Source organism: Coregonus lavaretus (assembly GCF_964263955.1).
Source record: "Coregonus lavaretus genome assembly, contig: HAP1_SCAFFOLD_231, whole genome shotgun sequence".
Taxonomy (NCBI): domain Eukaryota; kingdom Metazoa; phylum Chordata; class Actinopteri; order Salmoniformes; family Salmonidae; genus Coregonus; species Coregonus lavaretus.
This window is the reverse complement of record NW_028163077.1, coordinates 588,392-604,984: the sequence shown is the minus strand read 5'-3', so window position 1 is coordinate 604,984 and position 16,593 is coordinate 588,392. Positions and strand designations below refer to the sequence as shown.

Sequence of the window (16,593 nt, the reverse complement as noted above, 5' to 3'; positions counted from 1 at the left end):
CCCTCCGTTAAATTACACATTTCTCGAGGTAGGAATATCGCAAAAATATGATCAATGGCTCATTTGAGAGAAGACATCCTCCCGAGTTATGACATCTAGCAGTATTGAAATCTGACATCTATGATAGACGTTTTCGCGATCTAAAAGTTGTATTCCTTTTAACTTCCATTGTAGTGAGAGCAAATTTATCGCAGTTCTACCTCATAGCGGCCGGATTTCTGCCTGCTTGAACGCCATTAACTCAGGAAAACGTGAAATTACCCATGGAATCGATAGAACATCACTCAGAGATGCACAAAAACAACATAACATTCAAAATGGGTGAACCTTTCCTTTAAGCAGTGGACTGTTGAATTGGACTGTAGACTAAAAGGCTTGTAGTGTTAATATTTGATCAGCCTCTTCTAGGAGGGCTTTACCTCAGAAGCTCCTTCGCCTTTGGAATACAATCAAACACAGTGAGGATCAAGCTGGAATGTGTCAAAAAGCCTGGTCAGATGACAACTTAATCCTCTTTTAATGAGGCCCCTTCCCTCTCCTCCCCCATTTCCCATCTCCTCTCCTCCCCCATTTCCCCTCCCCTCTCCTCTCCCTTCCTTCCTTCCTTCATTCTCCTCCCCTCCCCTCCCCTCCCCTCCCCTCCCCTCCTCATCTCTCATCTGATCCCTCTTATCCATGCCAGAACTGTCTTCCCCCTTGCCCCGCTCCTTCCTCTTCTCCTTCCCTCTCCCCTTCTCCCTCCTCTCCTCTCTTCCCTCTCCTCTCCTTCCCCTCTCCTCTTTGCTTATCTCCTTTCCCCTTCTCTTCTCTCCTCTCCTCTTTTCTCATTTACACTTCCCTCTCTGTCCATGTTATCCGGGTTCCTTGGGACATCCCTACCCCATTGAAGTTGAATTGTAAAATGGGTATGGTTATGGTTAGGGTAGTCCCAAGGATTCCGGATAGCACGACCCCTCCTCTCTCCTCCCCTTCTCTCTCCTCTCCTTCTCTCTCCTCCCCTCCTCTCTCCTCTCCTTCTCTCTCCTCCCCTTCTCTCTCCTCCCCTCCTCTCTCCTCCCCTCCTCTCTCCTCCCCTCCTCTCTCCTCCCCTCCTCTCTCCTCCCCTTCTCTCTCCTCCCCTCCTCTCTCCTCCCCTCCTCTCTCCTCCCCTTCTCTCTCCTCCCCTCCTCTCTCCTCCCCTTCTCTCTCCTCTCCTTCTCTCTCCTCCCCTCCTCTCTCCTCCCCTCCTCTCTCCTCCCCTCCTCTCTCCTCCCCTCCTCTCTCCTCCCCTTCTCTCTCCTCCCCTCCTCTCTCCTCCCCTCCTCTCTCCTCCCCTTCTCTCTCCTCCCCTCCTCTCTCCTCTCCTTCTCTCTCCTCCCCTCCTCTCTCCTCCCCTTCTCTCTCCTCCCCTCCTCTCTCCTCCCCTTCTCTCTCCTCCCCTCCTCTCTCCTCCCCTCCTCTCTCCTCCCCTCCTCTCTCCTCCCCTTCTCTCTCCTCTCCTTCTCTCTCCTCCCCTTCTCTCTCCTCCCCTCCTCTCTCCTCCCCTTCTCTCTCCTCCCCTCCTCTCTCCTCCCCTCCTCTCTCCTCCCCTTCTCTCTCCTCCCCTCCTCTCTCCTCTCCTCTCCTCTAATGTTCCCTCTAAGCTGCTCCAATGTGTGCCGCTCCCCTCGGACTGCCACGCAGAATAAATATCAGCCCTCGCAGAGAAGCACGAGATTGAACTTCCCTCAACTTTCTACAGTTTTCCCCTTTAGTTAACACTATCAACGTTTCCCGTAACTGGGGGAATTGTGATCGACTCAACGCAACATTAGACACTTTCAATGCAAGTGGATAAACAGGTTAATGTCAAGCCCTGCATGTTTTTTTCAAAGATCTCATGGAATGTAGGCCTACGTTTAACACCACACATTGGCTGCTACTGTAGGCTGGATGATAGAACAGCTATTTCCATGTTAAAATGTTATGGGATGCATTTTTCTCCATTGTTTTTGATGGTAGGCCACTCTGATAGGCCTACATTATGATCAAATAGCCACAGTAGCCTACTTGTCCACTGTTATATCTGTAAGTTAAAGCGGGTACAGCCTCAGTGTTCACAGTAAACACGCGCCGGAAGTTGCACAGAATTTTCACAACGTTAAAGTTTGCGCTCAGTAGACCGGAAATTTGCTCAGTGCTGAAAAACATTAGAGGGAACATTGCTCCTCTCCTCTCCTCCCTCCTTCCCTCTCCTCTCACCTGACCCCTCTTCCCCTAGCCAATACCATCCTCCCCTCTCATGACCAGACAGACAGACAGATCTCAGGTCATCCTCCCCTCTTATGGCCAGACAGACAGATCTCAGGTCATCCTCCCCTCTTATGGCCAGACATACATATCAAGTCATCCTCCCCTCTCATGGCCAAACAGACAGACAGATCTCAGGTCATCCTCCCCTCTTATGGCCAGACAGACAGATCTCAGGTCATCCTCCCCTCTTATGGCCAGACAGACAGATCTCAGGTCATCCTCCCCTCTCATGGCCAGACAGACAGATCTCAGGTCATCCTCCCCTCTCATGGCCAGACAGACAGATCTCAGGTCATCCTCCCCTCTTATGGCCAGACAGACAGATCTCAGGTCATCCTCCCCTCTTATGGCCAGACGGACAGATCTCAGGTCATCCTCCCCTCTTATGGCCAGACAGACAGACAGATCTCAGGTCATCCTCCCCTCTTATGGCCAGACAGACATATCAAGTCATCCTCCCCTCTCATGGCCAAACAGACAGACAGATCTCAGGTCATCCTCCCCTCTTATGGCCAGACAGACAGATCTCAGGTCATCCTCCCCTCTTATGGCCAGACAGACAGATCTCAGGTCATGCTCAGCTCTATAAGGAGACATTAAACGTTCTCCTTCCTAATCTGCTCTTATCAGCTGATAAACATTAAGTGATGACGGCTCCTTGTTCTGTTCAGTTGGTCTTGCCATCATTCACACATTCCTAACAGGATTCCTAACAGAATGCTATCCTGGGTTGAAGAAACATGATGTTTAATGAGATAACATTGAGGATTACATTTCCTATGATTTAAACGCAAAACATGAAACCTGTAAGTAGCCTGCAATTGGGTTGTTTAACTAAAATTAATTCACCCTCTCTCCCCCTCTCCCTCCCTCCACCCCTCCCCTCCCGCCCTCTCTCCCAGGTACCCCCGTATTAACAAAGAGTCCCTCCTGCCTGTGGCCACAGACATTGGTATGACGGGTGAGAACGCTGACGTGTGGTACCCTCCTGGCCACGGGGACATCTACGCCAGCTTCTACAACTCTGGCCTGCTGGATCAGCTCATCGCAGAGGGCAAGGTACACACACGCGCGCACACACACGTACACGCATGCACATACGCACCAGAGGAGGCTGGTGGGAGGAGCTATAGGAGGACGGGCTCATTGTAATGGCTGGAATGGAATGAATTGAACGGTATCAAACACATCAAAGATATGGAAACCACGTGTTGGACTCTGTTCCATTTATTCCATTCCAACAAGCCCGTCCTCCTATAGCTCCTCCCACCAGCCTCCTCTGACGCACGTATGTACACACACACACACACATACACACACACAAACACAAAGGCAAGGTAACTACCCTATCTGCAGCACTGACCTCTTTTTAAAGAAAACACTTATTTTATTTATATAATTTGTAAATGATATTAAATAATTCAGCCTTCGCTGCTATTGATACAATGTTTCTTGTCTTGTGTAAAATGATAATTCCATAACGTTGTAAAACCACAGGGGGGCAAAGTCAAACCACTGAGTTCCAAGGCACCAATATACTGTATTACAGGAGGTTGGTGTCACCTTAATTGGGGAGAACGGGCTCGTGGTAATGACTGGAGCAGAATCAGTGGAATGGTATCAAATGCATCAAACACATGGTTTCCAGGTGTTTGATGCCATTCCATTTGCTCCGTTCCAGCCACTATTATGAGCCGTCCTCCCCTCAGCAGCCTCCTGTGAAATATACACTGAGTATACCAAACATTAGGAACACCTTCCTAATATTGAGTTGCACCCCAGGAAGAGTAGCTGCTGCTTTCGCAACAGCTAATGGTGATCCTAATAAAATACCAAAATACCCCCCCCTTCTCCCTCCCTCGCTCCAGGAGTACATCTTTGTGTCTAATATTGATAACCTGGGTGCTACGGTGGACCTGAACATTCTGCACCACCTGGTGAGCCAGCCCAACGGGAAACGCTGTGAGTTCATCATGGAGGTCACCGACAAGACCCGCGCTGATGTCAAGGTGGGTGGCAGGAGGGGGAAGACGGCGGACATTTTGTGGTCTCTTTAATGGTTTATTCTGTCTTCATAAATGTTTTATTCACCTCTCACTATTAACACTTTATTCATCATTTATTCACAGTTTATAAAAAGTTCATTCAATTGTTGTTCATTAATTAAATTGTTTAATTAATTAATGTGGAATTGGTATATCTTATTTTTTTACTGTTAAATGAATAATATATAGCCATTTATTCTTAAAGAATATAACGTATAAATAAATAATGAGCTTTAGTTAAACTGTACTACCCCATCAGAACCCAAAATAACCTCTCTGTGACTCTCTGTCTCTGTCTCTGTGTCTCTGTCTCGGTGTCTCTCTCTGTCTCTGTCTCTGTGTCTCTGTCTCGGTGTCTCTCTCTGTCTCTGTCTCTCTGTGTCTCTGTGTCTCTGTGTCTCTGTCTCTGTCTCTGTCTCTGTCTCTCTGTCTCTGTCTCTACAGGGCGGTACCCTTATCCAGTATGATGACAAGCTGCGTCTGCTGGAGATCGCCCAGGTCCCCAAGGCCCATGTAGATGAGTTCAAATCAGTCACCAAGTTTAAGATCTTCAACACCAACAACCTGTGGATCTCTCTGGGTGCCATCAAGAGGCTGCAGGAGCAGAACGCCCTGGACATGGAGATCATCGTTAACCCCAAGGTGAGAGGCCAGACAGTTAGGCATACACACACACACCGCACGCAGATTGTGTGCAGGTTTTGCATAGGTCAACACACACACACACACACACACACACACACAAAAACACTTTAGCTCAGTACATTTTGATGCTGTTTCGGTCAAGGCAGTCCAGCTCAGGTCAGACCAGCTGAATGTATAGAAGACCAGCTGAATGTATAGGATATATTCTATGGCTCAGAATGCCTAATATAATTTCCTGAGCCCCTTAACCATATATTGTATCCCCCAAATGATTAATAGTCTAATTTCAACAGCTGAAAAAAATCTAATAAATCAACTGTAAACTTCTCAATGAGGAGGCAGAGAGAGGTGGTGCAGAATTCCTCTTCAGTTTCACTCCGACTCAAAATACCTGCTCTGTTCCCTCCCCTCTCTTCCCCTCTCCTCCCCACCCCTCCCCTCTCCTCTCCTCCCCACCCCTCCCCTCTCCTCTCTTCCCCACCCCTCCCCTCTCCTCTCTTCCCCACCCCACCCCTCTCCTCTCCTCCCCACCCCACCCCTCTCCTCTCCTCCCCACCCCTCCCCTCTCCTCCCCACCCCTCTCCTCCCCACCCCTCCCCTCTCCTCTCCTCCCCACCCCTCCCCTCTCCTCTCCTCCCCACCCCTCCCCTCTCCTCTCTTCCCCACCCCTCCCCTCTCCTCCCCACCCCACCCCTCCCCTCTCCTCCCCACCCCACCCCTCCCCTCTCCTCCCCACCCCACCCCTCCCCTCTCCTCTCCTCCCCACCCCTCCCCTCTCCTCCCCACCCCTCTCCTCTCCTCCCCACCCCTCCCCTCTCCTCTCCTCCCCACCCCTCCCCTCTCCTCTCCTCCCCACCCCTCCCCTCCCCTCTCCTCCCCACCCCTCCCCTCTCCTCTCTTCCCCACCCCTCCCCTCTCCTCTCTTCCCCACCCCACCCCTCTCCTCTCTTCCCCACCCCACCCCTCTCCTCTCTTCCCCACCCCACCCCTCTCCTCCCCACCCCACCCCTCTCCTCTCCTCTCCTCCCCACCCCTCCCCTCCCCTCCCCTCCCCTCCCCTCCCCTCCCCTCCCCTCTCCTCCCCACCCCTCCCCTCCCCTCCCCTCCCCTCCCCTCCCCTCCCCACCCCTCCCCTCTCCTCCCCACCCCTCCCCTCTCCTCCCCACCCCTCCCCTCTCCTCCCCACCCCTCCCCTCTCCTCTCTTCCCCACCCCACCCCTCTCCTCTCCTCCCCACCCCTCCCCTCTCCTCCCCACCCCTCCCCTCTCCTCCCCACCCCTCCCCTCTCCTCCCCTCCCCTCCCCTCCCCTCTCCTCCCCTCCCCTCTCCTCCCCACCCCTCCCCTCTCCTCCCCACCCCTCCCCTCTCCTCTCTTCCCCACCCCTCCCCTCTCCTCTCTTCCCCACCCCACCCCTCTCCTCTCCTCTCCACCCCACCCCTCTCCTCTCCTCCCCACCCCTCCCCTCCCCTCTCCTCTCCTCCCCACCCCTCCCCTCCCCTCTCCTCCCCACCCCTCCCCTCTCCTCCCCACCCCTCCCCTCTCCTCCCCACCCCTCCCCTCTCCTCTCCTCCCCACCCCTCCCCTCTCCTCTCCTCCCCACCCCTCCCCTCTCCTCTCCTCCCCACCCCTCCCCTCCCCTCTCCTCCCCACCCCTCTCCTCTCCTCCCCACCCCTCCCCACCCCTCTCTTCCCCACCCCTCCGCTGTATTACCATAGATTACACTTCTCATTTAACTGAGAGGCTCAGTGTGTATATCCGTGTGTTTGTGTAGAAATATCAATTTATTGTCTGTGTGTGTGTGTGTGTGCCTAGACACAATCATGTACCATGTCTGTTTGTCTCTCATTTCACTGCCCTGAGACATGACAGAGTGGCACTGCCCTGAGACATGACAGAGTGGTACTGCCCTGAGACATTACATTACAGAGTGGTACTGCCCTGAGACATGACAGAGTGGCACTGCCCTGAGACATGATATTACAGAGTGGTACTGCCCTGAGACATGACAGAGTGGTACTGCCCTGAGACATGACAGAGTGGTACTGCCCTGAGACATGACAGAGTGGTACTGCCCTGAGACATGACAGAGTGGTACTGCCCTGAGACATGACAGAGTGGTACTGCCCTGAGACATGACAGAGTGGTACTGCCCTGAGACATGACAGAGTGGTACTGCCCTGAGACATGACAGAGTGGTACTGCCCTGAGACATTACATTACAGAATGGTACTGCCCTGAGACATGACAGAGTGGTACTGCCCTGAGACATTACATTACAGAATGGTACTGCCCTGAGACATGACAGAGTGGCACTGCCCTGAGACATGACATTACAGAGTGGTACTGCCCTGAGACGTGACAGAGTGGTATGCCCTGAGACGTGACAGAGTGGTACTGCCCTGAGACATGACAGAGTGGCACTGCCCTGAGACATGACAGAGTGGCACTGCCCTGAGACGTGACAGAGTGGTACTGCCCTGAGACGTGACAGAGTGGTACTGCCCTGAGACATGAAAGAGTGGTACTGCCCTGAGACATGACAGAGTGGCACTGCCCTGAGACATTACAGAATGGTACTGCCCTGAGACATGACAGAGTGGTACTGCCCTGAGACATGACATTACAGAGTGGTACTGCCCTGAGACATGACAGAGTGGTACTGCCCTGAGACATGACAGAGTGGCACTGCCCTGAGACATGACAGAGTGGTACTGCCCTGAGACATTACATTACAGAGTGGTACTGCCCTGAGACATGACAGAGTGGTACTGCCCTGAGACATGACAGAGTGGTACTGCCCTGAGACATGACAGAGTGGTACTGCCCTGAGACATTACATTACAGAATGGTACTGCCCTGAGACATGACAGAGTGGTACTGCCCTGAGACATTACATTACAGAATGGTACTGCCCTGAGACATGACATTACAGAATGGTACTGCCCTGAGACATGACAGAGTGGCACTGCCCTGAGACATGACATTACAGAGTGGTACTGCCCTGAGACGTGACAGAGTGGTACTGCCCTGAGACGTGACAGAGTGGTACTGCCCTGAGACATGACAGAGTGGCACTGCCCTGAGACATGACAGAGTGGTACTGCCCTGAGACATGACAGAGTGGCACTGCCCTGAGACATTACAGAATGGTACTGCCCTGAGACATGACAGAGTGGTACTGCCCTGAGACATGACATTACAGAGTGGTACTGCCCTGAGACATGACAGAGTGGTACTGCCCTGAGACATGACAGAGTGGCACTGCCCTGAGACATGACAGAGTGGTACTGCCCTGAGACATTACATTACAGAGTGGTACTGCCCTGAGACATGACAGTGGTACTGCCCTGAGACATGACAGAGTGGTACTGCCCTGAGACATGACAGAGTGGTACTGCCCTGAGACATTACATTACAGAATGGTACTGCCCTGAGACATGACAGAGTGGTACTGCCCTGAGACATTACATTACAGAATGGTACTGCCCTGAGACATGACATTACAGAATGGTGCTGCCCTGAGACATGACAGAGTGGCACTGCCCTGAGACATGACATTACAGAGTGGTACTGCCCTGAGACGTGACAGAGTGGTACTGCCCTGAGACGTGACAGAGTGGTACTGCCCTGAGACATGACAGAGTGGCACTGCCCTGAGACATGACAGAGTGGCACTGCCCTGAGACGTGACAGAGTGGTACTGCCCTGAGACATGACAGAGTGGCACTGCCCTGAGACATGACAGAGTGGTACTGCCCTGAGACATGACAGAGTGGTACTGCCCTGAGACATGACAGAGTGGTACTGCCCTGAGACATGACAGAGTGGCACTGCCCTGAGACATGACAGAGTGGTACTGCCCTGAGACATTACATTACAGAGTGGTACTGCCCTGAGACATGACAGTGGTACTGCCCTGAGACATGACAGTGGTACTGCCCTGAGACATGATAGAGTGGTACTGCCCTGAGACATGACAGCGTGGTACTGCCCTGAGACATGACAGAGTGGCACTGCCCTGAGACATTACATTACAGAGTGGTGGGAAAGCAGAACATTGTTGATTTGTCTCCTAACAGTCTGTCTCCTAGAGGTTTACTAACACCAAGGTAAACACTACAACTCCAGTCTGTCCCCTAGAGGTTTACTAACACCAAGGTAACCACTACAACTCCAGTCTGTCCCCTAGAGGTTTACTAACACCAAGGTAACCACTACAACTCCAGTCTGTCCCCTAGAGGTCTACTAACACCAAGGTAAACACTACAACTCCAGTCTGTCCCCTAGAGGTTTACTAACACCAAGGTAACCACTACAACTCCAGTCTGTCCCCTAGAGGTTTACTAACACCAAGGTAACCACTACAACTCCAGTCTGTCCCCTAGAGGTTTACTAACACCAAGGTAACCACTACAACTCCAGTCTGTCCCCTAGAGGTTTACTAACACCAAGGTAAACACGACAACTCCAGTCTGTCCCCTAGAGGTTTACTAACACCAAGGTAAACACTACAACTCCAGTCTGTCTCCTAGAGGTTTACTAACACCAAGGTAAACACTACAACTCCAGTCTGTCCCCTAGAGGTTTACTAACACCAAGGTAAACACTACAACTCCAGTCTGTCCCCTAGAGGTTTACTAACACCAAGGTAAACACTACAACTCCAGTCTGTCCCCTAGAGGTTTACTAACACCAAGGTAACCACTACAACTCCAGTCTGTCCCCTAGAGGTTTACTAACACCAAGGTAAACACTACAACTCCAGTCTGTCCCCTAGAGGTTTACTAACACCAAGGTAAACACTACAACTCCAGTCTGTCCCCTAGAGGTCTACTAACACCAAGGTAAACACTACAACTCCAGTCTGTCCCCTAGAGGTTTACTAACACCAAGGTAAACACTACAACTCCAGTCTGTCCCCTAGAGGTCTACTAACACCAAGGTAAACACTACAACTCCAGTCTGTCCCCTAGAGGTTTACTAACACCAAGGTAAACACTACAACTCCAGTCTGTCCCCTAGAGGTTTACTAACACCAAGGTAAACACTACAACTCCAGTCTGTCCCCTAGAGGTTTACTAACACCAAGGTAAACACTACAACTCCAGTCTGTCCCCTAGAGGTTTACTAACACCAAGGTAACCACTACAACTCCAGTCTGTCCCCTAGAGGTTTACTAACACCAAGGTAACCACTACAACTCCAGTCTGTCCCCTAGAGGTTTACTAACACCAAGGTAAACACTACAACTCCAGTCTGTCCCCTAGAGGTTTACTAACACCAAGGTAAACACTACAACTCCAGTCTGTCCCCTAGAGGTTTACTAACACCAAGGTAACCACTACAACTCCAGTCTGTCCCCTAGAGGTTTACTAACACCAAGGTAAACACTACAACTCCAGTCTGTCCCCTAGAGGTCTACTAACACCAAGGTAAACACTACAACTCCAGTCTGTCCCCTAGAGGTTTACTAACACCAAGGTAACCACTACAACTCCAGTCTGTCCCCTAGAGGTTTACTAACACCAAGGTAAACACTACAACTCCAGTCTGTCCCCTAGAGGTTTACTAACACCAAGGTAAACACTACAACTCCAGTCTGTCCCCTAGAGGTTTACTAACACCAAGGTAACCACTACAACTCCAGTCTGTCCCCTAGAGGTTTACTAACACCAAGGTAACCACTACAACTCCAGTCTGTCCCCTAGAGGTTTACTAACACCAAGGTAACCACTACAACTCCAGTCTGTCCCCTAGAGGTTTACTAACACCAAGGTAAACACTACAACTCCAGTCTGTCCCCTAGAGGTTTACTAACACCAAGGTAACCCGTGCTAACCTGCCATACATAGATAGACCCTAGGCTAGTGTAGATTTATTCCCCCCATATTTGCAGATTGGTGGTGTGTCCCAATAATCTCTCCTCCTTCCTGAAGAGTTCACCCGTTCACTATCCACATATTGAAAAGCGTTGGATTGGATTTTTGTAGATGTCTACAGGGACATTCCACCATTTCCTTATACCAGCCATTCCCTTCTAAATCCATGAAGGGAAGTGGACAAGTGCACACTTTGGGAGAATGGAGAGATTATTGAGGCGGTGCTGTAGATTAATCACATGTCCCATCTTTAGATCCTAAGACTCCGCTAGTTTTATTGGATGTACTGTATATTATATAATTTACATTTACATTTACATTTTAGTCATTTAGCAGACGCTCTTATCCAGAGCGACTTACAGTTAGTGAGTGCATACATTAATTACTGCACTGACGTTGTTAGCTAGCAGATGTGGTGAACAGAACACTACTGTATATTATAGAATGACTACCCTGACGTTGTTAGCTAGCAGATGTGATGAACAGAACACTACCGTATGCTGCAGGTGGTGAAGTGTTATTTCATTCTATAACTCACTGTGATACTCTTTTTGATATTAAGTGGATCATTCAGATCCTAGTGGAGCAGGTTAAAGCTTGTCTTATGACTGGCTCAGGGGTTCTCCAACTGAACCCACTACCTGAGGCCTACAGTACATTCTTCAGTGTGTGTGTGTGTGTGTGTGTGTGTGTGTGCTTGTCATTCTAACCACCTTTCCTCCCGCCAGACGCTGGACGGCGGTCAGAACGTGATCCAGCTGGAGACAGCGGTGGGCGCGGCCATCAAGAGCTTCGACAACGCCCTGGGCATCAACGTGCCGCGATCCCGCTTCCTGCCCGTCAAGACCGTCTCCGACCTCCTATTGGTCATGTCCAACCTCTACAGCCTGGAGGCGGGCTCTCTCACCATGAGCCAGAAGAGAGAGTTCCCTACCACGCCCCACGTCAAGCTGGGCAGCTCCTTTACTAAGGTAACTAACGTAACCCTAACCTAACTACTACTATAACTACTAACTTAACCTAGCCTTAACCATGCCCCACGTCAAGCTGGGAAGCTCCTTTACTAAGGTAAGGCAGGATTCAATCAAAGGTGCTTTGTTGACTAGCTCATTGCATTTGAGCAACCTATATATATATATAATAAATAAATAAATAAAATTATAGAGCCCGACAGTGGAGGTGTCATAATACCCATAAAACCTAGCGGTCAAACAGGGAAATGGTTCCAATCGTTTTTCCACCATTAATCCCATAGGGGATTTTAGAAACACTTAAAATAAGGGCTGTGTTTTGTGTAGGCTTACCCTGACGTGACATTTGGATAACCATGTAAATCTCTCTCGGACAAGGTGACTTTTATCAATATATTTGGCTCTATTTACTCAGATTCGAAAATGCTAATTAGCATCAAAGTAGACATCATGCAAAACTACAAATCCCTGCAAGCTCCTGCACGTCATCTCTAGCTGACACCTTTGTTAACATCTATTGTGTCAATTTAAAACTTGCACAAGACAGTTCACAGAATTGTCAATTTAAAGAAATGTGGCCAATTAGTTAATTACTACATTTAGCAAACATTAGATAGTTAATCCAGAGATTCTTATCTTTGCTTTGATTCGGCAGTCTCGTCCAGATCATCATGTCATTTGTAGTTCTTTTAAGATAGCCACATTAGTAGCTAATTAGCATTTCATTTTTGGGGGGTAAATACAGGTGATAAAAGTCACCCTGTCCTAGAGAGATTTACACGGTTATCAAAACGTCACACCAGGGTAAGCCTACACACAACACAGCCCTTATTTTAAGTGTTTCTAACATCCCCTATGGGAAAAAGGAATGGTGGAAGAACTGTTGGAACCATTTCCCTGTTTGACCGCTAGGTTTTATGGGTATTATGACTCATACTGTGGTACTCTATGGCCAAATTATCTTTAAAGGCCCCATGCAGTCATTTTTATCTCAATATCATATAATTTCTGGGTAACAATTAAGTACCTTACTGTAATAGTTTTAGATTAAAATGGTCAAAAAGAAACAAAAATAGCATTTTAGCTAAAAAGTATTTCTCAAGCAAGAATTTTGCTAGGACTGTCTGGGAGTGGTCTCTGAAAATGAAAAACTAGCTGTTATTGGCAGAGAGGTTTGGAACTCATTTTCTCATTGGTCTATTAACTTAAATACCGCCTGGTGTAGTCACCAGGCAAACCAAAACTCCACCCATGCAAAACCTGCTGATTAGAAGGTCCTGTGTAGATTATTTTCAATCAGCAACTATCAGGAAATAATACAGATCATTTGTTCACACTATTACAGTGTTAGTTTCATCAGCTGTTGTACAATATAATACAAAACGCAGAAAAAACTGAATTTTGACTGCTCTGGGTCTTTTAAGTGATGCCAAACCAAATATTTAGTTACTTTTTGTTGATTTCAGTTGATTTGGCCATAACAAAAAAATGTGGGTTGCATTTATCACTTCCATTGATTGTTTGCTAGCGATGGCTAATGTTGCTGTAGTTTGTAGTGGCTGTTTAAAGAAAACCGAACCATGGATTACAGTTTCTCCTGGCCCATAGACTACTTTCAGGGTGAGGAACCATCTTACATCAAGTTGTAAAATCCTGAACTTCCCCTTTAATTGTTTAATGAACGTCTCTGATTGGTGAAATAGTTTTCTCACCTTGTGTGCGGTCTGAATCAGTCCCTGATTAGGAGGGAAGGAAGAACAGAAGTGTTTTGTTTCTTAAGGAGCATAGTTGAATAGCCCGTCCTGATGAAACACATCCTCTCGGTGTTTGTTGGTTCAGATACATCCTCTACATGCTGACCTTTATTCACAGTACATTTGAATGGACGTGACATGCTGACCTTTATTCACAGTACATTTGAATGGACGTGGCATGCTGACCTTTATTCACAGTATATTTGAATGGGGCATGCGTAGGGAAACTTAAGATCCTTGTCCTTTTCTTCTCACTGTATCTCCTCCTACAGTTGAACTAAAGCTAAACACACCAAACTCTGCATACATGTTCTGTTTGTGTTGAGGTGGTGCTCCATTGTTGTACCACCATACATTCATCCTCTATTTATATAGCTCATCCAATGGGAGTAAACATACCAAGATAGAGCTCTCTCTCTCTCCCTCTCTCACCTCAAAGTATTTGTTATGGCTCTAAACTCAGCATTACCTGTCTGTGTGTCTGTGTGTCTGTGTGTGTGTCTGTGTGTCTGTGTGTGTGTGTGTGTGTGTGTCTGTCTGTGTGTGTGTGTGTGTCTGTGTGTGTGTTAACAGGTCCAGGAATACCAGACGCGGTTCGAGAGCATCCCCGATATGCTGGAGCTGGATCACCTGACTGTGTCCGGTGACGTCACGTTCGGAAAACAAGTTTCTCTGAAGGTGAGTTCACAGGCCCCTGAGTTGTTCCTGGCTAGGGCACATGGTCAGGGAAACCTCTTGTCCCTATATTATCTCATGAGCAATAGCTGTGATGGGCCAAGATGGAATGAAGGAACTTTACAATAACGATAACTGTGATAGCCCAAGGTGGAATGAAGCAAGTTTATAATAACAATTTATGGCTAAATGCCTGTTGAAATGTGTTAACAAAAAAAAAAATTAAGGGTCAAATAAATGATAGTAAAAACCAAATAAACGAAACCTTTACGTCCCTCCTCTCTATCTCCTTTCCTCCCTGTAGGGAACGGTAATCATCATAGCCAATCACGGAGATCGTATCGACATCCCGGCTGGAACGATACTGGAGAACAAGATCGTATCGGGCAACCTTCGCATCCTGGACCACTGAAGCCTTTAACGACTATCCCCAGCACCACCGTCATGTGACCAAGCCAGACACATCCACCACCGTCATGTGACCAGACACATACACCACCATCATGTGACCAAGCCAGACACATCCACCCCAACCATGTGACCAGACACATCTACCACCATCATGTGACCAGACACATGCACCCCAATCATGTGACCAAGCCAGACACATCCACCACCATCATGTGACCAAGCCAGACGTGATCCAGACATACCCAACAGATACTGATGTGAAGTGATGTCCATGCAATACTGTACCAGTAGTATTTCAGCTCCCTACCCATCAGATGGCCTTACTTGATGAGAGTGATGATAGAAGTCATATGGATGTGATATCCTGTGTGACGTCAATGGGAGTTCCAATATCCACTGTACATGTTAGTACAGTCTTAGGCTGGGATTCAACCCGATCGCGGATTTGGACAATGCGCCATTTAAAGGTAACTTTTGATTGAGCCGACATATGCAGCGTTTACCGTGAATGTGGTGTCCACGAACATGGGAACATTGCCTTTAAGACGTGCATTACAGACAAAGCGGGATCGGATTGCATCCCTGCCCTAATTAACAATTCAATATTATATAATGTCCACAACAATATCGAAGGAATACCAATCCACAATATTATGAAATACTTGTCATTTTTTTATCTGAAAGGATTGAAGGAGTTTGTCAGTCTTTTTTTTTTTTACATCAAAATGTTTATTTCACTGTAATCTTATTCCACCTGTACCTTACTGTGTCTGTTCATCCCCCTCTTCAATAGCTCTGTCCATAAAGAGAGAGAACGGTTGCATTTTCTCTACGTGTTGTTCTTACACAAACACAGAGAGTTGAAGACACACAGAGACCTACTGTAGGAGAGTTGATGACACACAGAGACCTACTGTAGGAGAGTTGATGACACACAGAGACCTACTGTAGGAGAGTTGATGACACACAGAGACCTACTGTAGGAGAGTTGATGACACACAGAGACCTACTGTAGGAGAGTTGATGACACACAGAGACCTACTGTAGGAGAGTTGAAGACACACAGAGACCTACTGTAGGAGAGTTGACACAGACCTAGGGCTCGATTCAATCCGTATCGCCAAAGTTCAGTGTTATAGCGCGATTGAAATTAAAACGTAATTTCCGATTGAGCCGACCTATGAAACGTTTACAGTGAATGCAGTCTCTGCTAACGCGGTAACGTTGCCTTTAAATGTATATTGTGCTGTAGAGCAGATCTTCATCGCTACGGATTGAACGGAGTCCCTACTATTAGATCGTTGAATGACAACTCAACGTCTGAGGGGCCTATTGTCTGCAGAACGGGAGTCTGAAAGCAATACAAGTGTTGTCCTGAGACTGACAGGGGTCCCAGCTGCAGATATCACTCTAGAGCTGAATAAAGTGCAATATAAAATTAACTCAAGCCTCTTGTCTGTGTTTTAACTGTTTTACAGGACTACTATGGAAATTTGGGAATTTTGACTTTTAAAGGTAATTTACGCTTGAGCCAACATTCGTAGTGTTTGCGATCTCTGTGAACGTCAGGGAAATTGCCTTTAAAAGGCACATTTTCAGTGTGCTTGTCGACAACAACTTTCATTGAACCCTGGTTTCACTCTCATTACAGTAAAGTACAGCATCTGTCCTGTCTTCTCATTACAGTAAAGTACAGCATACAGCATCTGTCCTGTCCTCTCATTACAGTAAAGTACAGCATACAGCATCTGTCCTGTCCTCTCATTACAGTAAAATACAGCATACAGCATCTGTCCTGTCCTCTCATTACAGTAAAATACAGCATACAGCATCTGTCCTGTCTTCTCATTACAGTAAAGTACAGCATCTGTCCTGTCTTCTCATTACAGTAAAGTACAGCATACAGCATCTGTCCTGTCCTCTCATTACAGTAAAGTACA

The 16,593-nt window shown here is 48.2% G+C and overlaps 1 protein-coding gene across 2 annotated transcripts in view; it reads left to right on the top strand.

Annotated features, from left to right (window-relative positions):
* Positions 1–15,473, top strand: part of ugp2b (UDP-glucose pyrophosphorylase 2b) — a 58,189-nt gene extending 42,716 nt beyond the window's left edge. For both annotated transcript variants that reach the window (XM_084193316.1, XM_084193315.1), the window contains exons 6-11: positions 3,174–3,330; positions 4,140–4,280; positions 4,761–4,958; positions 11,571–11,813; positions 14,141–14,245; positions 14,547–15,473. In XM_084193316.1, coding sequence (XP_084049442.1) covers positions 3,174–3,330; positions 4,140–4,280; positions 4,761–4,958; positions 11,571–11,813; positions 14,141–14,245; positions 14,547–14,654 — 952 coding nt within the window. In that variant the 3' untranslated portion in view covers positions 14,655–15,473. The remainder of the gene's footprint in view (positions 1–3,173; positions 3,331–4,139; positions 4,281–4,760; positions 4,959–11,570; positions 11,814–14,140; positions 14,246–14,546) is intronic.
* The last annotated feature ends 1,120 nt before the right edge of the window (positions 15,474–16,593 follow it).